The sequence below is a fragment of the Schistocerca gregaria genome, chromosome 5, assembly GCF_023897955.1.
Source record: "Schistocerca gregaria isolate iqSchGreg1 chromosome 5, iqSchGreg1.2, whole genome shotgun sequence".
Lineage (NCBI taxonomy): Eukaryota > Metazoa > Arthropoda > Insecta > Orthoptera > Acrididae > Schistocerca > Schistocerca gregaria.
Window position 1 is genome coordinate 416,886,633 of NC_064924.1, and position 26,261 is coordinate 416,912,893.

Genomic DNA, 26,261 nt, shown 5'->3' on the forward strand with positions numbered 1-26,261 from the left:
CGAGAAGAAGCCACTGGCTCCAAAAGCTTGCTTAATTACAACCCTCTTTTATGTTTGTGTTCTGCCACCACTTAGTGAGTAGATTATTTATGTATTTATTTAATTAAAGTAAATAAAATAGAAAGAAACTTCCACATGGGAAAATATATTAAAAACAAAGATTCCAAGACTTACCAAGCGGGAAAGCGCCAGCAGACAGGCACAATGAACAAAATACACAAACACACACACAGAATTACTAACTTTCGCAACCGATGGTTGCTTCTTCAGGAAGGAGTCAGTCACAAGGCTGTGACTTTCCCTCTCTAGCAATGTATGTTTTGGAATGAGATGCTACAGCAGGCAGTGCCCAAGGACATGTCCAGAACATCTTTGATTTGTTGGCATTAAGTTATAAAATTCTTATTGTAACTTGCATCATTACTACAAAATAATGAGCTATGGCAGTAATTGACCCCACCTCCCACACTAAACACTTTTTAATTCATGGTTATTTAGTCTACATTGAATTAGTGTAAGTAATTAATTAATGACCTTCACTCCAGATTTCGAACAGAGAATTTTAAAAAGTTTTTCTTATTTTCTTTTTGTTACAAGCTACTTTTAAATATGATTCAACTACTTTAAGCAGTTATTTTCAACATTTTTGTATTTCTTCAAAGCTTTTTTTTTACTGGTTGTAAAATAGTGTCTTTGACCACCTGTGTCACAGCGATTCCAAATTTCCAGACAAAATTTGACTTTTGTGAACTTGTTAATGATAGTTATCAGCACCATGACAAACAACACAGATGTTACAATGTTGAAATCAAGCACAGCTACATTTCAGTAAGTTAGAAAAGTTCTAAAAAAAATATTACAAAACAGCATGCCTGTAGAACACAGAACAAAAAAAACTTAGGAACTATGGCTATAGACAGTAATGTTCTCTTAACTGTTAAATTAATATGAACCTGAAACTGATAAAGAAGTGGATAACACAAGATAAAAATACATGACAATACATTATAGGCAAACGCTACTGATATTTAATTGAAACTGGTCTTAAATAGCTTTAATAAAAGTTGTAGGATCCATACCTTTATAAAGCATTGTTAAATGTTTCTCTAGGCTCCAAGATCCATACAAGGAACAGAGTTTCTTCAAGACCTCTGTAAGTGATGGATCAATGTCTTTTGATGAAGCGTAGGTCCAAAAGTTGGAAAGCATAAAATACTGGAGAACAAAGAAGATGCATGTGGCATTAAATATCACAGAACAGGGTGGGTGTTATGTTCGTAACATGGCACATTAAGAAACTAAATAACATTGCTTATAAGATAGAAAAAGTAATGCCATAAGCTAGCTAGCTCATTCTCTTTGTAAGTATTAGTTCAGTATTTTTCATCCATTATTGTCTTCTGTTTGTTTTTGATGGTCTGGGCCAGCATCAACTTTTGATAAAACTTTTAACAGATTCTTACAAAAAGTACTGAATTTTAATTAGGGGAGGTGATACAAGAAGAGCAATAATGTAAAAAATGACACAATTTAAGGCTATTAATAAAGCACCTGCACATGGGAAATTATGAAGAGAGTTCAAATGATGAGTGAAAAAAGCTGTTAGGAGAAAGATAACAGACTAGAAAAGAGATATGCACTAAATGAAAACAACTGACAACATGAAATAGCATAAATTAACAAATATATGTTTTCCAAAGAACAATGATAAGTAATATAGAAACATATTGTTTGGCATTTGGAAATTGTAGTAAGATAGAAGTGTAAACAGTCTATAGAAGACAGAGCTACAATATTAATTTGAAAATGACAAGCATGTTTTTACAGCTGCAATAGATAACCAGATCTGATGCTCATGTTAAGTGCTGGAAGGCCAAAAGAGACCCAAAGATGATATAAATCAAACATAAATAGCTGTCTTGCCACAGTAATGGAAGAAAACAACACAATCTGGTGTTGTTGTTGTTTTTTCCCATGTCAAAACATCATTAATGAGATCACAAGAGGTTTCTACATCAAAGGTGCTTTCACAGAAGCTAAGGTGAAGGGCAGATGGAAAATGTTCTAACACTTGGAATCTTACTATATGTCATTTTCTTGTTTCAAATATAGCCAATACCACTTTATGTCAGGAGAACCAAAGATAAATGCAGAGCAGTCAGCCTTAAGCCTCAAAGGAAGACATCTACTGCTGACAAAAAATAGAAAACAGAAAGAATCCAATTGTACTACCATCAGAAACACCTCAGAACTTGCTAACCAATAAAGTGTGCACTGAACAGATCTTCAGCAGAGCAAAAGGTGGGAAAGGTATAGAATGAATTTTTGGTGGAGCACAAAGGATAGCCAGGTATATAGTGACTTTCCAAGCCTTAGCAACTAACTTTGGAGAGAATAGAGAATGTGAAAAACCTATAAAAATAGCAAATACAAAATGGATGATTGTTCACTATACAGAGAAAGTAGAATCAAAAGTATCACATCTCTTATGATCAGTGGTGACACAAAACTTTGGGAGGCTATGACTTTCAATACACATCATCAATAAATGGAGCGACCACACCAATTACTTTCCACAGCTTGGCCACAACCTTAGCCCTGTATCATCTATGCTATATGCAATTTGCTGCTCTGCTGGTCAGACTTTGTGTGCCACCACTCTTCAGAATAATATTAACCTTACTGTTAATGTGTTTATACATCACTAATGAAATGTTTACTATCAACATTTGGTTCAGTGATTAAGCCTTATACCAATCACTGGAGTGCAAAAATCACTCACTCAGTGACTCATTTATTGCCATCTCTGGTTCTGTTTGTGTGTGTCAAATTTTCCATGGGGTACATGACATAATACTCACACATATTTCTACTGAAATTTTACTGATTGCAAAAATTAGTACCAAAATTCAATGGTTTCAACTGATAAGCAGTCATTGTCAGTACTAAATGTGAACAGAAAACATGAAACACAAAAAACTGCCAACAGGTCTACAGTAAAAAATGAAATTAAAAAGTGCATACATATTAGACGAAACATACCCATTCAGCCTGTTAGAGAGTACTGTGTCACAATAATGGTCACAAAATACAAACTACTTTCAGGCTTCTGCATCACACTTTAGTGATTATTCAAAGAAAACTGAACATATCTCTGCATCAAATGATACAGTAGAAATTAAGAATATAATAGAAAGAAACATTCCACATGGGAAAAATACATTAAAATACATTACTTACGAAATGGGAAAGTGCTGGTAGATAGACACAATAAAAAGCACACAAACACACACACACAAGTATCAAGCTTTTGCAACCCATGGTTGCTTCATTAGGAAAGAGGGAAGGAGAGGGAAAGACGAAAGGATGTGGGTTTTAAGGGAGAGCGTAAGGAGTCATTGCAATCCCGGGAGCAGAAAGACTTACCTTAGGGGGAAAAAGGGACACACACACACACACACACACACACACACACACACACACACACACACACATATCCATCCGCACATATACAGACACAAGCAGACTTATATAAAGGCAAAGAGTTTGGGCAGAGATGTTAGTCGAGGCAGAAGTACAGAGGCAAATATGTTGTTGAGTGACAAGTGATGTACAAGGGGCGGCAACTTGAGATTAGCGGAGGTTGAGGCCAGGTGGGTATTGGGAAGAGAGGATATACTGAAGGGCAAGTTCCGATCTCCGGAGTTCTGATAGGTTGGTGTCAGTGGGAAGTATCCAGATAACCCAGATGGTGTAACACTATGCCAAGATGTGCTGGCCATGCACCACGGCATGTTTAGCCACAGGGTGATCCTCATTACCAACAAACACTGTCTGCCTGTGTTTGTTCATGCAAATGGATAGCTTGTTGCTGGTCATTCCCACATAGAAGGCTTCACAGTGTAGGCAGGTCAGTTGGTAAATCACGTAGGTGCCTTCACACGTGGCTGTGCCTTTGATCGTGTACACCTTCCAGGTTACAGGACTGGAGTAAGTGGTGGTGGGAGGGTGCATGGGACAGGTTTTACACCAGGGGCGATTACAAGGGTAGGAGCCAGAGGGTAGGGAAGGTGCTTTGGGGATTTCATAGGGATGAATCAAGAGGTTACAAAGGTTAGGTGGATGGCGGAAAGACACTCTTGGTGGAGTGGGGAGGATTTCATGAAGGATGGAGATCTTTCATGGACTGGAGTAGGTGGTGGTGGGAGGGTGCATGGGACAGGTTTTACACCGGGGCGATTACAAGGGTAGGAGCCAGAGGGTAGGGAAGGTGCTTTGGGGATTTCATAGGGATGAACCAAGAGGTTACGAAGGTTAAGTGGATGGCGGAAAGACACTCTTGGTGGAGTGGGGAGGATTCCATGAAGGATGGAGATCTTGGGTGGATGATGGAAAATCATTTTAGGAAAGGTGGGAGGGATCTTGGGTAGGATGTCCCTCATTTCAGGGCAGGATGATAAGTAGTCAAAGCCCTGATGGAAGATGTGGTTCCGTTTTTCCAGCCCATGGTAGTACAGCGTGATGAAGGGCTCACTCCTTTGTAACTGGCTGTTGGGTATGGTGGGAGGAATGGGGATGTCTGTTTGCCGACTAGGTCTTCCATCCTCAACCTACAGTAACCAATTACCCCCACACCCTCAAACCAACATTTTCTGGTCCTCTGTCCTATCACCTTCTCCCTATTCACAACCCCTTACCCTCATTATGTGCTGCCCTCCGTCAATGCACCAGAGCCCATCTTTCCCTTTCCCTGCATCTCTCCTTTTCTGCTCCCCCACGCCCCCTCCCCCCCCCCCCCCAACTCCCTACTCCTCCCAACTCTGTGCATGACAGTCTTGTTGTGCCTTCATCTAGTACCTGCATGCTGTGCACACAGTACTTATCTCTTCCTCTAACCTTACCCTGCTATCACTTCGCCTTCTCTGCCCCCTGCAGACAGATGATTTCGTTCACTATGCTAGTTGCATTTTGGTCTGAGGTGCTGGAGATGGTGGCCATCTGTGCTTGAGGTATGCTCACTTGTGTGAATGAATGTGTATGTTTGTTTTCTTTTCTGAAGAAGGCTTTGTCCAAAAACAAAATGACTAAAGTCTTTTCATTGTGCTTGTCTGCAGCTCAACATGTGATGAGTGGCAGTCTATCTTTTTCCTTAATATTTTATATTTTATCTTTTTTACCCTTGTTTCAAGATAATATTCTAGTTCCCCTGTATATTGTACAGTTGTTTCACTATTAGATGCATAGAGCAAAAGTACTTTTCATTATCGATGTGGCAAACTAGACCCCTCACTAAAGAATAATGTACATTAAATAAAGTGTGGAAGTGTTAATTATGCAGACTCAATAAGAACAATAGTCCAGATCTGCGTGAGACTTCTGATACAAACATTGCAAATAAGTGCTCACCAATCACATAAGTGAAAAACAGTTCTAAGGATTATAGTGTTTACAGAGATGAAAACCTTTCATCACAATAGGTGAAGGCACACTTAATTGGCATATGATAGACGTTCAAATAAGTGGTGCTAAGGTGAATAACAAGTCTGAAGATAATCAGTCTGATCAACATGCAGCTATTCCTCAACACCATCACCCACAATCTCAAAACTCCAAGGAAGAAAAATCAAGAAGAAAACTGATGCTTATTGCCAACAGCCATGGGTGTGGAATGGCCTCTCATATGCTAAATGAGGCATCTACAATGGTTGCGACTATGGGATTCATCAAACCAGCTGCAGGTTTAAATGAATTGAGGAAACATGAAAACTTGGCACAAGTTGGTAAGTTATCCACAAATAATTACATTGTGCTAACTGAAGGAACGAATGATATCTTTAAAAATGAAACATCAAATGCCTGTCAGAAACTAAAGGAAAGTTTGAGTCACTTAACTCATAATAATGTTGTTGTGCTCAACATCCTGCATCATCATGATCCACCACAATGGTCATGTGTGAACCATGAAAAAAGTGCAGCTAATGGCCAATATGAATCAATTGCTAAATACTTTAAAAACATTACTATAGTGAATATAAACAATATTGGCTGCCGATCCCACACAACTCATGGACTGCATCTAAATGGCCTGGGGAAATGACTTGTAGTGAATAAAGTGCTGAATGAAATAGGAAATAAGCCTCAAGAGATAATCAAGTGGTCAATATCATTAGATGAACATCTGCAATGTGTTCCTAATGCTTTTTTAGGCTAAATGTTAAGACTGGTGATAATCCAAGGTGTGATAATTTACCAGACGGTCCAAGTTTATGGGGAGATGCTAAGCTACCAAAGCGTAGCTATGTTCTAAAAAATATCAGTAGCAGTAAACTCTATGGGTTCCACCAAAAGATCAATGGTCTCAGAAACAAACTGGAGCTTCTAAATCTCAGCATTGTTGATGCTGAATCTGTAAACCATGCACAAGTAGTATGTCTTACAGAACACCACGTGACAAGTGGAACTGAAATGCCTCAAATTGATGAATACTCAATAGCAGTCAGCTATTGTAGATACATAAAGGAGAAAGGAGGGACTGCAATCTATGATCTATGTTAAAACTAATGTAAAATATAAATCCCTAGTTATAAGTATTTACAGTGTAGATTCTCACTTTGAATCGTGTGGAACTGAAATTTTTACAAGTAATAAGTCAGTTATAATTTTGGCAGTTTATAAGGCCCCTGCAGGATAATATGTTTCTTTCTAAACCATATGGAACAACTTTTGAACCAAATATATTCAAAACGCAAGGATTTATTTGTCATGGGTGATTTTAATATTAACTTCTTATCTACAAATAACAGCAGAAGAGAACTAGAACACCTGATGGTATCATTTAACCTAATTTCAGTAGTTAACTAGTACTTGTAAGAGCTTAATTGATAATATATTCCTGGACAGATACAGAAGCAGCAGTATTACTGTAAGTCAAATTCTCAATGGTCTGTCAGATCATGATGGTCAGCTGCTTACTGTAAATGATACCAAATTGTGGGATAAACCTAAACACTACTTTAAAACTGTCAGGCTACTCAATAATGATAACTTAGAAATCTTCAATCTTCTCTTACGGCAGATTGACTGGATCCCTGTATTTATGGAGAGGAATATTAATGAAAAATTTGATGTGTTCTCTAATGAGTTTGTGTCATTATTTGAAACATTGGCTGAGAAACAATCCTCAGGCTGCGAATCAGAAACCCTGCATTACTGAAGGGATCAGAATTTCCTATAGGACAAAAAGAAATTTATATGATTCCCTACGGATATCTAATGATTCCATTGAAAAGGAGGACTACAGATTGTACTGTAATATTTTAAAAGGAGTAATAAAAAAATCCAAAACAATGTACATAACATCTGAAATTGGTAACTCGAACAACAAATCAAAAACCATCTGGAAAGTTATAAAAAGGGAGAGTCGTGAAAAAGTATAGTACATGACTGGCATAGCATTAATTCAGGATTGAAACATCATAAAAAATACTGAGGAAGTTGGTAATACCTTCAATAAACATTGACATTTTTAACAGCTGCAGAAAAGATTGGCTGTGAAGGCTCAGTGGATGATGCAATAGCACTTCTGCATAAAGCTAACAATGCCAGAGTTTGTCAGATGCAGATAACCCCCGTAACAATTAGTGAGATCAATAAGACTGATTGTCTTATAGAGAGATGAAGACAAAAAACTCTTGTGGGGTTGATAATATTTCAACTAAGATACTCAAGCACTGTCATGGCTATATAAACGCAGTTTTGTGTCACATTTTTAATGAATCCCTAAAACAAGGTATTGTTCCACTTAGATTAAAATGTGCCTGTGTGAAACCACTTTTCAAGAAAGGTGAAAAACTGATGGAAAAATCTACCTCCCAATATAACTGCTAACAAGTTTTTCAAAGGTCCTCGAGAAAATGGAATACAGGAGAATTGTTAATCACTTCAACAGCCATAACATTCTCAGTCAATCTCAGTTTGGTTTCCAGCAAGGACTATCAATTAATGATGCTATTTTTTCTTTCTCCAATCAAATTCTCGAATCTCTTAACAGAAAATTGGTACCAACTGGAATCCTATGTGACTTATCCAAAACTTTTGATTGCGTCAACCACAAAATTCTGCTAAATAAAGCAGACTACTATGGGTTAAGTGGAATAATGGGAACATGGATTAAATCCTATTTTACAGATAGGAAACAAAGGGTAATAATTACTGACACTAGTGGAATCCCACCTGTATCCAAGTGGGGCACAGTCAACACTGGAGTGCCTCAAGACTTGGTACTGGGACCCTTAACGTTTCTTATATTTATAAACGACCTCCCACACTGCACCATATCAGTGAGCAATTCCACCCTATTCACTGATGATACTTCTCTTCTAGTTGACAAACCAACAGGGAACAAACATGAAACATCTGTGAACAATGTATTTGATGACATTCTGAAATGGTTTAACTGTAACGGCTCTCTCTAAATACAAAAAAATCTCATTATGTACAATTTCATATGGCACATAAGGAACTGGGGGATATATCTACATCTACATTTATACTCCACAAGCCACCCAATGGTGTGTGGCAGAGGGCACTTTACGTGCCACTGTCATTACCTCCTTTTTCTGTTCCAGTCGCATATGTTTCGCGGGAAGAATGACTGTCTGAAAGCCTCCGTGCACGCTCGAATCTCTCTAATTTTACATTTGTGATGTCCTCGGGAGGTATAAGTAGGGGGAAGCAATATATTCGATACCTCATCCAGAAACGCACCCTCTCGAAACCTGCTACACCGCGATGCACAGTGCCTCTCATGCAGAGTCTGCCACTTGAGTTTCCTAAAAATCTCCATAATGCTACCACGGTTACCAAATAACCCTGTGACGAAATGTGCCACTCTTCTTTGGATATTCTCTATCTCCTCCATCAACTCGATCTGGTACGGATCCCACACTGATAAGCAATACTCAAGTATAGGTCGAACGAGTGTTTTGTAAGCCACGTCCTTTGTTTATGGACTACTTTTTCTAAGGACTCTCCCAATGATTCTCAACCTGGTACTCACCTTACCAACAATTAATTTTATACACTCCTGGAAATCGAACTAAGAACACCGTGAATTCATTGTCCCAGGAAGGGAAACTTTATTGACACATTCCTGGGGTCAGATACATCACATGATCACACTGACAGAACCACAGGCACATAGACACAAGCAACAAAGCATGCACAATGTCGGCACTAGTACAGTGTATATCCACCTTTCGCAGCAATGCAGGCTGCTATTCTCCCATGGAGAAGATCGTAGAGATGCTGGATGTAGTCCTGTGGAACGGCTTGCCATGTCATTTCCACCTGGCGCCTCAGTTGGACCAGAGTTCGTGCTGGACGTGCAGACCGCGTGAGACGACGCTTCATCCAGTCCCAAACATGCTCAATGGGGGACTGATCCGGAGATCTTGCTGGCCAGGGTAGTTGACTTACACCTTCTAGAGCACGTTGGGTGGCACGGGATACAGGCGGACGTGCATTGTCCTGTTGGAACAGCAAGTTCCCTTGCCGGTCTAGGAATGGTAGAACGATGGGTTCGATGACGGTTTGGATGTACCGTGCACTATTCAGTGTCTCCTCGATGATCACCAGAGGTGTACGGCCAGTGTAGGAGATCGCTCCCCACACCATGATGCCGGGTGTTGGCCCTGTGTGCCTCGGTCGTATGCAGTCCTGATTGTGGCGCTAACCTGCACGGCGCCAAACACGCATATGACCATCATTGGCACCAAGGCAGAAGCGACTCTCATCGCTGAAGACGACACGTCTCCATTCGGCCCTCCATTCACGCCTGTCGCGACACCACTGGAGGCAGGCTGCACGATGTTGGGGTGTGAGCGGAAGACGGCCTAACGGTGTGCGGGACCGTAGCCCAGCATCATGGAGACGGTTGCGAATGGTCCTCGCCGATACCCCAGGAGCAACAGTGTCCCTAATTTGCTGGGAAGTGGCGGTGCGGTCCCCTACGGCACTGCGTAGGATCCTACTGTCTTGGCGTGCATCTATGCGTCGCTGCGGTCCGGTCCCAGGTCAACGGGCATGTGCACCTTCCGCTGACCACTGGCGACAACATCGATGTACTGTGGAGACCTCACGCCCCACGTGTTGAGCAATTCGGCGGTATGTCCACCCGGCCTCCCGTATGCCCACTATACGCCCTCGCTCAAAGTCCGTCAACTGCACATACGGTTCACGTCCACGCTGTCGCGGTATGCTACCATTGTTAAAGACTGCGATGGAGCTCCGTATGCCACGGCAAACTGGCTGACACCGACGGCGGCGGTGCACAAATGCTGCGCAGCTAGCGCCATTCGACGGCCAACACTGCGGTTCCTGGTGTGTCCGCTGTGCTGTGCGTGTGATCATTGCTTGTACAGCCCTCTCGCAGTGTCCGGAGCAAGTATGGTGGGTCAATGTGTTCTTTTTTCCATTTCCAGGAGTGTATTATCATTCCACTTCAAATCGTCCCGCACTCATACTCCCAGGTATTTTACAGAAGTAACTGCCACCAGTCTTTGTTTCGCTATCATATAATCATACAATAAAGGATCCTTCTTTCTATGTATTCGCAATACATTACATTTGTCTATGTTAAGAGTTAGTTGCCACTCCCTGCACCAAGTGCCTATCTGCTGCAGATCTTCCTGCATTTCACATAGACTGTAATGAACAACAAATAAAGCAAGTCAACTTGGCTAAGTTCATTCTGCAACATTTGCCTTACACATAATTGCATCAACCACACATAAGGTGGCCATAGGAGCTGCTTACTTCAGATATTTCCATGCATTTTTGGCTTACGGAATGGTCTTTTGGGCCAACCAGCCCTTGGTAAAAAAGTTTTTATTCCTCAGAAGAGAGCTGTACGTATAATGAGTGGTGTGCTACCAAGGCACTCATGCAGGAATCTGTTTAGGAATTTACAGGTATTTACAATGATATCTCAGTACATATATTCCCTTGTATGTTTCATGAATAAAAACCACTCTCTCTTCAATACCAATAGTGAATATCATGGTCACAACACAAGGTCAAAATAGGACTTTCATAGTAACTAGTCAAACTACACCCTTGTAAAGAAAGGAGTAAATTATACAGGCATAAAAACTGACAATGCTCTGCCCAGTGTCATCAAAACTCTTGCTCCTGAAACACCAACATTCAAGAGCAAACTGAAGGAATACCTAACACAAAAGTCATTCTATTAAATTAGTGAATTTTTTAGTGCACAGGAGCAAGTTTTTGTTATACAACCAAGTTAGCCATAAATGAAACTATTAGCATAAATGAAACTATTGGTCACTGAAATGTTATATTGTTGCTCAAATACTTTGATATTGTTAGTTTGAATGTGTACACATAAGTGTTAATTCTAGCGTATGTAATATGTTTTTATTTCTTCTAGTGTACCATGTTGTTACAATGAGTTTTGTCATGAATTAACTGTATTGTGTGCTGCTGTATTGTTAACATTGTAAAAATACTGACCCATTCCATATCCTTGCAACTCCATTGCTAGCAGGATCAATGGAATTCACAATAAAATAAAATAAGAAAAATAGAAAAGTAAATAATATGTATGTATACTATGTACCACAATCTATGAATGTATTACCATGTAATGTTTGCATCTTTATGTATTAAGATTGCCACTCTGCATTTTGTCATTTCTGCACCTAACAACTGCTGACATTTTCAGCATTATGTATGTGTGCAGTATTTTCATACATGTTTTCATTTATCAGCTGTGTAACTTTACTACTGCTAATACTAAACTTTTTTGCTCTTACAAATGCCACTCTTTATGGAAAAAAAAAATTTTACTGCATGTTTAACATCGTGCTCTCATCAGTCTAATATATTTGTGGAAAAACAACAGGGTTTCACAGAACAAATAAACAAACAAATAATGAGACGGTCAGCATGAAACAATACATCACAGTAAATTATAACAAAATTAGTAACACTCATGGGTGGGACTTTTCAGGGGTCCTTTTGTTAAAATTACATATCTGCTATATAAGTTCCAAAAAGAAAAGTGTGTACAGTTACCTCTGCATATGCCAGAGAAAGTGTTCTAGCATGAAACACTTGAGCATTGTTCTTTGCACTGAAAGGATCAGCTCCATTCTTTAGCAATGCATCCAGTTTTTCCTCCGTTGTTACTAGCAGCCAACATATCAGCCATTCGTATGCAGAGAGTAAGGCTGTGTAATGCAAAACATATAATCACTTCATATATAGTAACTCCACAATACCATTATTAAAACCTGATGTTTTGAAAGATAATTCTAAAGGAAAACTATTGTTTGATGAATACAGGAGAGCCACCTACAGTTACCGTATCCAAATTATTTCATTTATAATCATCTCAAACAGCTGTATTTATCGTTTTAAAGAGGTGTTTGCCATTAGCAGCATGTTGTATACTGCTATGTTGGTCTGACTGTGGCATCTCAGGTGTACTTTAGTATGCAGTTAAAACGAATGCTCCTTTAAAAAGAGGAGGGTCATTTGATTTTAGACCTATTTCTATGCAATCTGTGTTCACTAAAGTTATTGAAAAAGCTGTGTATTTAAGGATAAAAATGATCATTTTATATCACACAATTTGCTATCAATTGTACAGTTCAGCTTTAGAAGTCATTTAGCAACTGAAAATGCTACATTCTCTTTTCTCTGTAAGGTACTGGACAGGTTAAACAAAAAGTTTCGAATGCTAGGCATATTTTTTGATTTAACTGTGGCATTTGATTGCTCCAGAAATTGGAACATTACAGAATATGGGGAATAGCTCACAATTGCTTCACCTCTTATAATGATAAGGTAGCTCTAAAATATTTCTGTTTGCTGATGACACTAGCTTGGTGGTAAAGGATGTTGTGTGCAGTATTGGCTCGGTTTCACATAGTGCAATTCATGACCTAAGTTCATGGATTGTAGAAAATAAACTAATGCTAAAGCACAGTAAGACTCAGTTTTTACAGTTTCTAACACACAATTCAACAAAACCTGACTTTTAATTTCACAGAATGGGCATATGATTAGTGAAACTGAACAGTTCAAATTTCTAGGTGTTCAGATAGATAGTAAACTGATAGATAGTAAACTGTCTTGGAAAGCTCATATTCAGGATCTTGTCCAGAGAATTAATACTGTGTGTTTGAGAGCTGTTGCTAGAAATAGTGGACTCACTAGCAAATGTTATAATAATATCAATATACAGAATTCCAGGGACGTCAACTACAGAACTATTCTAATCTAAGCTTCAAATTATGCTAGAAGACCTTTGCAGAGCAAAAAAGAACAAAAAATTCAATAGCTGCTGATTTTAATATTGACATGTGATAGTAACCATGCTTTAAGATTCTCTTACTCAGTAAAGTAATGTGGTTTCAAATTATATTTCTTTGAATCAACCAGAGACAATGGGCAATCAGCAACATGTATTGACAATGTTCTAACTAATAATGTATATGAAGATGTGTATAAATTTTATCTAGATCTAGGTATTTTGGATCATTGGGCATTGTTCACTGAGCTGCGACAGATAGACAGGAACATTTCACATATGAGAACTCTTCTGACGACATCGATTGCATGTTAATGCTGAAGGATGGATATAATAAATAAATAAATAAATAAATAAATGAGCAGGAACTTTAACAAAGAAAACTTGCTAACATTTAGTGAGAAGCTAAAAGGGAAAACATGGCCTGTTGATCATTGAAACTCAAGTGACAAAAACTTTGAGAAATTCCTAAATAGTTTTCTTGGTGTCTTTAATGAAACATTTCCACCTAGACTCTGTAGCAATAAAATAACAAATAAATTAAAGTGGATTACCCAGGGCATAAAAATTTCCAATGTAAGGAAAAGGAAATTGCACAGAGAACTAAAATATAATAAAGATATTGATTTCATTAAATATGTTAGACTCTCTAAAACCATATTTAAAAGAGTTGTCATGGCAGCAAAACAACTGGCAAAGAGCAGGCTAATTTTAAATCATAAAAATAAGACAAAGGCTGTGTGGTCCATCATTAAATCTGAGTTTGGTGTTAAAGCCTGTTACCAAGAAATTTCAAAAATTGACATTGAAAGAAATACTATTGTAAATCCAACTCAAACAGCAGGATACTTTAATGAATTCTTCTTAAGTGCAGCAAAGTCTGTTGTAGATGTAACAGATTATCACAACAAAATAAATTCCTTTGGCCTAGGTGAAAACTCTATTGCTATTCTAACATTAAGAAACCAAAAATCTGCAGAGTGGGATGAAATACCCACCAAAGTTATTAAAGTGATACACAACATAATTGCAAACCCACTAACTCAAATAATAAATCAATGTTTTGAAGAGGGCTGTTTCCCACAGGTACTGAAATATGCTGAAGTCAAACCACTTTTCAATAAGGGATCAATTGAGATGATGGGAAATTATCATCCTTTCTCATTTCCCCCAGTCCTACCTAAAACACTTGAAAAACTTGCTGGTGCACAACTCCAAAACTTCATTTCTAAATATTCTATTATTCTAAACAATCAATTTGGTTTTTTAGCAGGGGAAAAATGCCATAGATGCAGTAAACAGTTTCATTGAGAAAATAAGTACATCATTAGACAAGAGGAATAAGGTGGCAGGAATTTTCTGTGACCTCACAAAGGCAGTTGATTCTGTAACCCATGCATTGCTTGTTCACAAACATGAAAAGTATGGCATTAGTGGCAGTACCCTACAATCGCTTAAATCCTACTTATCCAACAGAAAGCAAAGAGTTAGCGTTTCTTCAAATGGTGCATATTATTTTTCTGACAAGAAAGAGGGAAAATAATAATAATAATAATAATAATAATAATAATAATAATAATAATAATAATATCTCAGGGTGTTCCCACCGAGCGAGGTAGCACAGTGGTTAGACACTGGACTCGCATTCGGGAGGACGACTGTTCAATCCCGTGTCCGGCCATCCTGATTTAGGTTTTCCGTGATTTCCCTAAATCACTCCAGGCAAATGCCGGGATGGTTCCTCTGAAAGGGCACGGCTGACTTCCTTCCTTATCCTTCCCTACTCCGATGAGACTGATGACCACGCTGTCTGGTCTCCTTCCTGAAACACCCAACCAATCAGGGTGTTCCACGAGGCTCCATATTAGGTCCAGTTCTATTCCTCTTTTATGTTATTGACTTACTGTTAAATATCAGCTCCCCATCAGTTCTGTTCACAGATGACAGTTCTGTCTTAGTTGAAGATCAGGATTTGGAAAAAAATTCCCAATTCTCTGATCAGTACCCTCGGTACCTTAGAAACTTGGTTTCAGTTAAATGGTTTGAATCTAAACATATCTAGGAACCATATGATGCTGTTCCAAACCAAACAGTCAAAATGTGAGCAGATTAAATTTGTACACAACAACCAAGGTATAGAAGAAGTTGACTGAGTCAAATTCTTAGGTTTAAATGTAGATAAAAATTTGAGCTGGCTGACACACATTGAATACCTGGCAAACAAACTGAGAAGCTTTGCATTTGAAATGCAAATATTATCAACTGCAACTGATATGGACACACAAAATGTAGCATATACAAGCTACTTTGAATCCATTATTAGGTATTTTATTCGTTTTTTGGGGAAACTCGATAAACATAGTGCAGATACTAAAAATACAGGAAAAAAACCATTTGAAATATGTGCATTGCAAATCACAAAGAACCATGTCGACCATTATTTAGAAAACTTAAAATATTAACTCTGTTATCCTAATACATATTTGAGATTATTGTATTTTTGTACACCAGACATAAATTATTTGAGAGAAATCATTTTGTCCAGTCGCATGATACTAAAAACAAATAAAATATTATGCTCCCCACCCACTGCCTCAGATTGTATGCCCAGGGTCCTCGCTGCATGGGAATGAAAATTTGTAATAAATTAAAAGGGAACAAGTTGATGTAGATGAATTTAGGATCACTTAAAAGAAAGCTATATGAGGTAATGCTGGGCAGAGTGGCCAAGCGGTTCTAGGTGCTACTGTCTGGAACTGCTCGACTGCTACAATCACAGGTTTGAATCTTGCCTAAAAGTTGATGTAGATGAATTTAGGATCACTTAAAAGAAAGCTATATGAGGTAATGCTGGGCAGAGTGGCCAAGCGGTTCTAGGTGCTACTGTCTGGAACTGCTCGACTGCTACAATCACAGGTTTGAATCTTGCCTTGGGCATGGATGTGTGTGATGTCTGTAGGTTAGTTAGGTTTAATTATTTCTAAGTTCTAGGGGACTGGTGACCTCAGAAGTTGAGTCCCATAGTGCTCAGAGCCATTTGAACCATTTGAGGTACTGACACTGAAGCATTATTACTCGATGGATGAATTCAGGTTGGATAAACTGGAAATTTGACCTGGATACAATGTGTTACACGTTCCAGGAAATATCTTTATTGTGTTATTATTTATTATAGCTCTATTATTTATTAATGTAAAAATTATTGTAACTGTTTTATGGATTTTTGACATGTCTCCTGTATGCAAACCAAATAGATTGCAAATGTACGCCATGAGATGAATAAAACACAATTCACTGTTGTGTAATCGTTGCTGCAGTTTTCATATAGCCAGTCTGGCACCTGTGTCATCACTGGTGCTCATTCCAGTGCTATAAATGTTTACCGGATTTTGTTGAACATCCACTGCAGTCACTTCAACACTCCAATGGCCAGTTACAGTCTGAGCTTAGCTGCAGATTGCAAGATCCCAAAGGTGAGGTGGAAATCAAACAGAGTAACACTAGTGAAATCCTGGAAAGACACAAGCCAGCTTAAGAACTACCTTCCAGTAGCACCCATATGCCATCTGTATACAAATATTCCAGACCAAGAGCTCATTCCCAAACAGACCAGATTTACACCTGGAAAATCAGTGGCTCAGGTGACTGACAGCTTAGGGGAGTTATGTAGGAATTTTATGAAGGAGGATCAGGTAATGATTGTGGGAAAAAAAGAAAAAAAACTCTACAACACATTTAAGGAATGTTAGGTCACAAGAATTATTGAATATGTATTACAAAACAGACAGTTTTTTGTAATGGTGGTAAGCAGGGTAAGTGAATGGGATCAACAAAAGAATGGTCTCACCTGGAACATTGTCCTGCACCCTCCCTACCCCCCCCCCCCCCACTTCTTTTCATTTAATCTATACACAAATAATCAAACAATATCAGACTATAATAGTGTGTTTACATTTTTCAGCATGCAGTTTTCAACTGTAGTAGTTATAGAGCTAAGTACTGACAAAGTTATTTGTGTGCTGTTATACAGTTACTAAATTTAATAGTTTTCAGTGGTGTTTCATGCTGTTTGTGGCGAAATGACAATTTAATAAACTTTTGGAAACATTCGCTCACTGTGTTTTTAGAGTTTTGTGTGCATTTAAGTCATTTAGTAAACTTTGAGCTTTAATTTTCAGCTGACATTTCTTATTGTTCCTAGTGAAACATTTCAGTAAAATTTTCATTCAGTATTTTAATTTTGTTGTGTTCCATTGGCTGCTTGAATGTTTGGTTTTAGCTAATAATTTTGTGAAGTTTTGTTGGTATTGGTATTAGCTGTGGTGTATTAGTATTAATACAACTAGTTGCATTCTTAGTAGACAGAGAATTTCGAGACTGCTGTTGTTAGTTCTATAAATAGTTCTACTGCTCTAACTGAACTTAGGTAAAGTAGACGTATAGTTTTTTGTCAGTAACTGTAAAATTTTACCATGAGTGAGAAGTGTGGTGTCTGTTGTAGGTTTTTGAGCAGTGGGTTATGGTATGGGATTTGCTGAAAATGTTTACATTGGGGGGAATGCAGTGGGGAAGCCAGTGGGCATTTTAGCGAGATCCTCTCCTGGTAATGCAGCATCTATAGTAGAAATAAGTTGATACCAGGAGCTTAGGATCTGTGCCCTTCAGGTGTAGTTAAAATGTGCAACGGAGGAACTAGATAGGTTGAGGAGGCTGGTGGGGTGGTGGGAATGGGAACTGGCAGAAGAAGGCAGCTAGGAAGAGGAGGTATTAATACAGCTATACTTTGTGTAAATGCAATAGATTTGACCAAATATCAGAGTTGAGTGCAGAGGAGCCTCTTGCAGCTGTAGATGTAGGGAACATGCAGCAGGCCTCAGCAGTTAGGAGGCCTAGGTCAGTTACAAAGTCTAACAAAAAGAAGAAGGTTCTGCTGCTAGGTAGTTTGCACGGTAGAGGTGTGGGCCAGCAGTTGCAGGAAGTGTTGGTGAGTGAGTACAAGGTCACCAGCATTGTGAAGCCTAGTGCAGGGTTGGCTCAGCTTAGGGGAGTTATGTAGGAATTTTATGGAGGAGGATCAGGTGGTGATAGTGGGTGGAGCAGGGAACAGTCTTGATATTGACAGGGAATATGATGTAGGTGGTGACCTGGTGAAGATAGCTACTCAAATTGGTGGCAGTAATGTGCATTTCATGCAACTGTTTCAGCATCATGATCAGCCTCATCTTAATGCGGCTGTTAGGCATGTTAACATGGAGCTGGAGAGAGTGCTGATGGCAGGGGGCATGGGTCACATATCAGTGGTGTCATTTCGGTCTATCAGTAGATCAGGTTTCACTAGACATGGCCTGTACCTCAATAGGTATGAGAACGGTAGGCTGGCAAAGCTTATAGGTGACAGTGTAGTGGGTGGTGGTTCAATCACTCATGGAAAAATTCCTGTAGTAGTTGGTGTTAGAGCTTCACCTTTTTTAGACTGAAGTCACGCTGATAGGCATACCTGCTTGAAGGAAGTCCCTCTAAGTAAAGGCTTACATTCAGAGGAAGTTAAATAATTAAAACAATTTCTGGTCTCCTAATTTATATCACTATGTAGAAGTATACATGAGCCTCCATGTGACTTGTTTCTTCTGGAAAAGCTACTTGCTAATCTGTCGTTCCCTATTTTGTTTAGAAGTTTAATTGTGTTTGGAGTAAACAGGTGCTCATTTAAACAAACAACTCTAAAATTTGCACATTCTGACAGAATGATTTCCAGTTCATCTATTTTGGAGCTTTTATTGTTAGAAGCATAAATGTTTAAACCATTTATATTCCAGTGGATAACATACCTACTTTGACTATTAGTTATGGGTTTTAGCACATTTCTTGCCAGATAATGGTTTGGTTTTGTCTTTCTTAATGCCACACAAGTTTTTTCACCCCTATCACCACTTATCAGTTTTCCTTATTTTTTGTAACCTGGCAAGTATTTATGAACATCTTGGTGAATATTTTTGAGCTCAACCTGTTCAGATGCAGACCATCTTTGGCAAGACACTTTGCACTTAGAAATTTGTTGGGATCAATGAAATCGACTCTTAGTTTATTGCACTGTTCTCATCATCAGTTGACAATGGCTGAGAAAAAAATCAGTTGAAAACTCATGGACATACTACCACTTGACATACCTGGAAGCTTGAGCCATGAGGTAAGGGGTTGGAAGCAGTGCATGTGTAAGGATGGAAGAGTATATTGTGTATGTACGGTGGCTGGAGGAAGACCACAGTGGGATGGGTGGGAAGGGTAGTGGGTAGGACATTTCTCATTTCAGGATATGGTGAGAGATAGTTGAAACCTTGGCAAAGAATGTAATTCAGTTGCTCCAGTCCTGGGTAACACTGAGCTATGAGGGTAATGCTCCCCTACGGCTGGACAGTGGGAATTTGGGAGGTGATGGAAGACTGGAAAGACAAGGCATTGGAGATTTGTTTTGCTACAGGGTTGGGAGGATAATTATGGTCTGTGAAGAGTTCAGTGAGACCCTAAGTATATTTTGAGAGGGACCACTCATCACTGCAGATGTGACGATCACTGGTGGCTAGGCTGTATGGAAGGGCCTTCTTAGTATGGAATGGGTGGAGGTATTGTTGGTGGTTAATAGGTTTTATATGGATGGAGGTACTGATGTAGCCATCTTTGAGGTGGAGGTCTACATCTAGGAAGATGGCTTGTTGGGTTGAGTAGGGACCAGGTGAAGAATTGGGAGAAAAAGCTCTTGAGTTTCTGGAGGAATGTGGATAAGGTGTCCTCACACTCAATCTATATCACAGAGATGTCATCAATGAATGTGAACAAAGTGAGGGGTTTAGGATTCTGGATTCATAGGAAGGATTCCTCTAGTCCATATCAAACCTACTAACCACCAGCAATACCTTTACCCTTTACCTCATGGCTCATACCCCTTTCATAGACCTAGATACAAGACATGTCCCATACATCCTCCACCACCATCTACTCTAGTCCAGTCACAAACATCACCTATCCCATCAAAGGCAGGGATACCTGTGAAACCAGTCAAGTGATCTACAACCTAAGCTGCAACCACTGTGCTGCATTCTATGCCCTGTGGCCAAGAAACAAGTGAACCTCCCTGTTGCTGAGCACACTACCAAACACGACATCCTTCACTTCAATGGCTGCTTCACAGCCTGTGCCATGTGGATCCTTTCCACCAACACCAGCTTTTCTTAATTGTGCAGGTGGGAACTTTCCCTGCAATACATTCTATATTCCTGTAACCCTCCTGGCCTCAATCTTCGTTAGTCATTGTCCTACCCATCCAGCCCCTTCCCTGTTCCAATTCTAGCACTACTCAGCTGTCATTCCACCATCACATTCCGTCTGCTTACTTCTCTCCTTTTCTGCTATTTCCCACCTCCCCACCTCTCCCTTGCCCATTGCCTAACCAGCAGCACTTCACTGCCTGCCACCCTTACCAGATTATTCCTCCCTCTCCCTCCCACAGCCTCCTCCTGACCCCCACCCAGTCGCCACTCCCATCATGCACTGGTGCTGCTGCTCATAGTGTGGTTGCAGTTGCCTGTGTGTGTGTGTGTGTGTGTGTGTGTGTGTGTGTGTGTGTGTGTGTGTGTGTGTGTGTGGTATATTGTTGATGGAGGCCTTACTGGCCAAAAACTATCTTTGTGACAGTCTTTTTGTTGTGCCTATCTGCGACTCAGCATCTCTGCTACATGGTGAGTAGCAACTTCCTTTTTCATAATATTGTTACATTCCATCCTGGATTTTCCATTGTTTCATTTTTCTTGTTGTGGGGGTATGTGCTTACATCAAAAACACCAGACATGACTTCAGTTTTATTTGATGACTTTCCATCAATTACTGTGGACTGTGATATTTCTGACAGGAAATCATGAGTCTCGGTACACAACTGAGATGATATTCCATAGGCTTGTAATTTGATTAAAAATTGCTTGTGATGAATGGTATCAAAAGCCTTTTGGAAATCTAGAAATATGGAATCAGTCTGATATCCTGTGTCACTTGATGAGAATAAGTTGTATTTCACAAGAATAATATAAATTTCTGAATCCTTGCTCACTGTGTGTCAGTAGATCATTTTCTTCAAGGTAATTCATAATGTTCAAACACAGGAAATTTTCGAAAATCCTACTGCAAATCAATGTTAATGATATGGATATATAATTCAGTGGATTACTCCTATTTCCTTTCCTGAGTACTGGTGTGACCTGTGCAACTTTACAGTCTTTTGGTATGGATCTTCTAATGAGCAAGAGGGTGAATATGATTGCTGACTCTGGAGCTATGATGTCAGCTTACTCTGAAAGGATCCTAGCTGGTATACAGTCTGGACCAAAGGTATTGCCTCTATTAAGTGATTTAAGATGCTTCACTATATCAATGTCTAAGTTACTCATGTTGACTGTTGTTCTTGATTCAAATTCAGTTAAGGAAATTTGAAAGACTGTTGTCAGTAACTCTGCTTTAATGGTACTGCCATCAGAAACATTACCATTGCTATTGCACAGTGAATATATTGATTGCATTTTGTCACTGGTGTACTTTACTTAAGAACAGAATATTTTTGGATTTCCTGTCATATTTTGAGACAGAGTTTCATTTTGGAAACTATTAAAATCATTTCACATTGAAGATTGTACTAAATTTTGAGCTTCTGTATGCTCTTTTAAATTTCCATGCTTTTTCCTCTGCTTATGCAACAGCCTTCTGACTTGTTTTCTGTACCACAACAGATTAGCACCTTCTCTTACTAACTTATTTGGTATACCAAAGTGCAAACTCTGGACAGACATATAAAAGAGTTGTCAAAAGTGAAAAGGCAGAGCTTGAACAACCAGATCAGTCAATATGTGAATCTTTCAGAGACCACCAAAAGAAACAAGAAGAAAAAGACCAACTTCACTGTATGATACTTACAAGAAGAATTAGATGCTTGGCATATCGAAACTGCTGAAGGTTGTAACCAATATTAAAAACTTGAGGAGGGCTTTTTGTGGTAGATGCTGTAGGAGGGAGAGTACTCACTGCAGATGACAAAAATATCATGTCATTGAAGTAAAAATGTAATCTGAATGTGAAGTTATTTGAACCCACATAACAAGCCTAGGTGAACTTACGTAAATCATTGGATGATTTTATTGGCCACCAAATCCTACAGTAACTATTGAAGAATCAGTTGAAATTCTCTGTTCTTTAGTGCAAAAGTATCCCAGTCCCAGAGTATTAGTTAGAAATGTCTTTAACATATTGAGTATAAACTGGGATATCTATGGATTCATTGCAAGTGGTATCGAGAGACATTCTTGTAGAGTAGCTCTGAACACGATTTCCAAAAACTGGTTTAAGCAGCTGGTTTGACAACCCACGTGCAATGGAAATTTTTTAGACCTGGTAGTGAATAAAAATGGCTGACTTGGTCAAAAGTGCAAGTAAAGAAATCACGATGTCAACATTGAAGAATCAGTTGAAATTCTCTGTTCTTTAGTGCAAAAAAAATTATGGAGATCATGACGTACAGTGAACATGATGTCATCATAGTGATGGTGGCTACTGAGGTTAGTAAATCCATCAAGGAGGCTTTGAGAGTATTTATGCTGGAAAGAGGAGATAACAAGTTGTTAGCACTCTACTCAGACAATGAACGGACATCATTTAATTCCAATATGACAGTTGTAGAGGAATTAAGGGCAAAGTTTAAACTGATTGTAAACTGCACTTTGGAGAAGTATGTGTTGAGTAAGTGGATGAAGGATGGAGAAAACCAACCATGGTTAATTAACAACTGCACTGTTGGTTCAAAAAAAAAAAAAAAGAAAAAAGAAACTGAAAATGTCAACATTCAGAAACTGATAGAAATTCACGTGTATATAGAAAGACAAACGTGCAAGGAATACAACACCGGCCAGAGTGGCCGTGTGGTTCTAGGCTCTACAGTCTGGAGCCGAGTGGCCACTGCGGTCACAGGTTCGAATCCTGCCTCGGGCATGGATGTGTGTGATGTCCTTAGGTTAGTTAGGTTTAATTAGTTCTATGTTCTAGGCGACTGATGACCTCAGAAGTTAAATCGCATAGTGCTCAGAGCCATTTGAACCAGCCAAGGAATACAACAACTTCCACCATAATACCTAGCAAAAAGTCTTTCCAAGAACCCTAGAAAATTCTGGTCCTATGTAAAATTACCAAACAGATCAAAGAATTGTATCAGTCAATCATAAACCAGTCTGAGGTGGCAGTAGAAGACAGCAAAAGAAAAGCTGAAGTTTTAAATTTTGCATTTAAGAAATCATCCACAGAGGAGGAATGTACAGACACACCATCATTCAACAACCACACAGAGTCCTACACAGAGTACATAGTAATAGATTTGCTGGTGCAGAGCAGCAATTGAAAGAGATGAAAATAAATAAGCCACCAGGTCCAGACTGAATCTCAGTTCAGTTTCACAAAGTGCAAAGCAATAAACTTGCAAAATTACAGGCTGATATCCTTAACTTCAGTTTGTTGCTGAAATCATGAGAAATTTCAAAGTCTGAATATAATAAGTTTACTTGAGACAGAAAATCTTCTGTCCACAAATCGGGGTGTGTTTAGAAAGCACTGCTCACATGAAACTCAGCTTGCCTTTTTCTTGCATAATATCTTGTGAACCATGGATAGAGGAGAATAGTCAGATTCCATTTCCTTTTATTTCTGGAAAGTATCTGAAACAATGCTCCACTACAGACAGTTAACAAAGGTCAAGCATACAGAATACATTCTCAGATGTGCAAAAGTCTCAAAGTCTTCTTAAGTTACAGAACTCAGAATGTTGCACTGTATTGCGACCATGCATCAGAAAGAAGAGTATTGCCAGGAATGTCCCAGGGAAGTGTGATAAGACTACTATTGTTCACTATATACATAAATGATTTGACGGATAGGATGAGCAACAATCTGTGACTGCTTCCTGATGATGCTGTAATACAAGGAGAAATATCGTCACTGAGTGACTATAGAAGGATACAGGATGATTAAGGCAGGATATCTATTTGATGTGAAGAATGACAACTTGCTCTAAACACAGAAAAATGTAAGTTAATGCAGATGAGTAGCAAAAACATTCTGTAATATTCAAATACAGTATTAACGATGTGCCACTTGACAAAGTTCCATCAATTAAATCTTGTCATAAGATTGCAAAGCAGTATGACATGGGATGAGCATAAAATGACAATAGCAAGGAAAGTGAGTGAGAGACTTCTGGGGGGAGTGTAACTCATCTCTAAAGAAGATCATGGTTGGAACACTAGTGTGACCCATTCTTGAATACTGTTTGAGTGTAGGGGTATTCTCACCAGGTTGGATTAACCCTTCGGTGGGCACGCCTAAGGCAGTTAGCTGCAAGATGTAGTTTTCTACTAGTATAACAAATAGCATTACAGTTGCGTTCATGTCCAGATACAAATTTGTTGTTCTCAACAGGTGTCACCACTTACTACATTTGCGTGATTCATGCTTTCAGCAGTTTGGTCGCTATTGTTGTTTGAAACATTGAGTGTTACATTTGTGGTGTGTTTGCTGCTACACGCCTTGTGATGTAAGTATTTTCTATACTTGTATTTTTCTTATGCCTAAAAGCAATCTTTCTTTTATATTACTATATAATGAATATCCAGATCAAATGAAAGTTCCCATATGCAATTTTCATTACCTTTTACAATCTAGGATGTTGACTTGCTACAATATATTACTTTTATAAAAACATGTGTTTCATTAGGTCTCATAAAAGTATGGAAATGGAGGAAAAGAAGGCATTTGACAGGCCCTATGTAATTGTACATCCTGAAGACTATAAGAAAGTATTGTAAGAATTGTAAGAAGAAGAATTACAAGAATTTTCAGATTTATGTGAATCTGAGTTGGAAGAGGAAGTTATTGAAGAAGAAAACCACAGCAGAGACTCCGAACAATCAACAGAGGAAACAGATGACCACCTGGTTGAAGAGGGAAGACAACAAACAGATGATTACCAATTTTACACAGGAAAAGATAAAGAAACTACTTGGATAAGTGAACTGCTTCCTTCTTCTTCTAAAACAAGGCCAAGAACATCCTAAAAATTTTGCCATGTCCAAAAGCAAGTACTGAAATTACAGAAAAAGAAACTGATGCATTTCACCTATTTATTACTGATAGGATGATTGTAAACATTGTGGAAAATACAAACCAATACATCGAGAATAGTGAAAGAGCTGAATTCAATATTCAAGAGAACGACACTGCAGAGATACCACAAAATCAGAGATAAAGACACTTTTAGGTGCTTAATATCTAATAGGCATAAAGAAAGGAGGACACATGAATTGATGTGAATTGCAGGATGCAGATGGTACAGGAATGATTATTTTACAAGCTCTCTTCAGCTATAAGCACTTTTGCTTTCCACTTCGAACTCTTAGGCTTAACGACCTGGGTACCCAGAATGAAAGAAAACAAAGTGACAAACTAGCACCTATTCGGAACTTCCATCAAGAGTTTGTCAACAACTGGCTTGCTCACTAAAATATCAGCAAGTTTGTCACTATTGTTGAGATGTTGTATCCTTTCAGAGGATGCTGCAGATTTGTACAGTGTATCCCCAATAAGCCAGCAAAATATGGGAACAAGATTTATGCCTTGTGTGATGCCAAAAAATGTTACACCCTGAACTTTGAAATTTACTGTTGCAAGCAGATGCCAGGACCCTACATGAAGTCTGACAAGCCTGATGACATTGTGCAAAGATTAGTGATGCCAAGTAGGAAAACAAACAGAAATCTTATGACTGACAGTTACTACAGAAGCTATCCTCTGGCTGAAAATCTCCTAAAAAAAGGGGGGGATTCCTCAAGAATTCAAAGCAAATACA

General features: G+C 38.8%; 1 protein-coding gene across 1 annotated transcript in view; it reads right to left on the minus strand.

Annotated features, from left to right (window-relative positions):
* The window catches only part of LOC126272745 (peroxisomal acyl-coenzyme A oxidase 3-like), a 173,810-nt gene that overhangs the window by 25,619 nt on the left and 121,930 nt on the right, over nt 1-26,261 (minus strand). The window contains exons 11-12 of the mRNA XM_049975804.1: nt 12,097-12,251; nt 1,080-1,215 (exon numbers count right to left, since the gene is read on the minus strand). Of these exons, the coding sequence (XP_049831761.1) occupies nt 1,080-1,215; nt 12,097-12,251 (291 nt within the window). The remainder of the gene's footprint in view (nt 1-1,079; nt 1,216-12,096; nt 12,252-26,261) is intronic.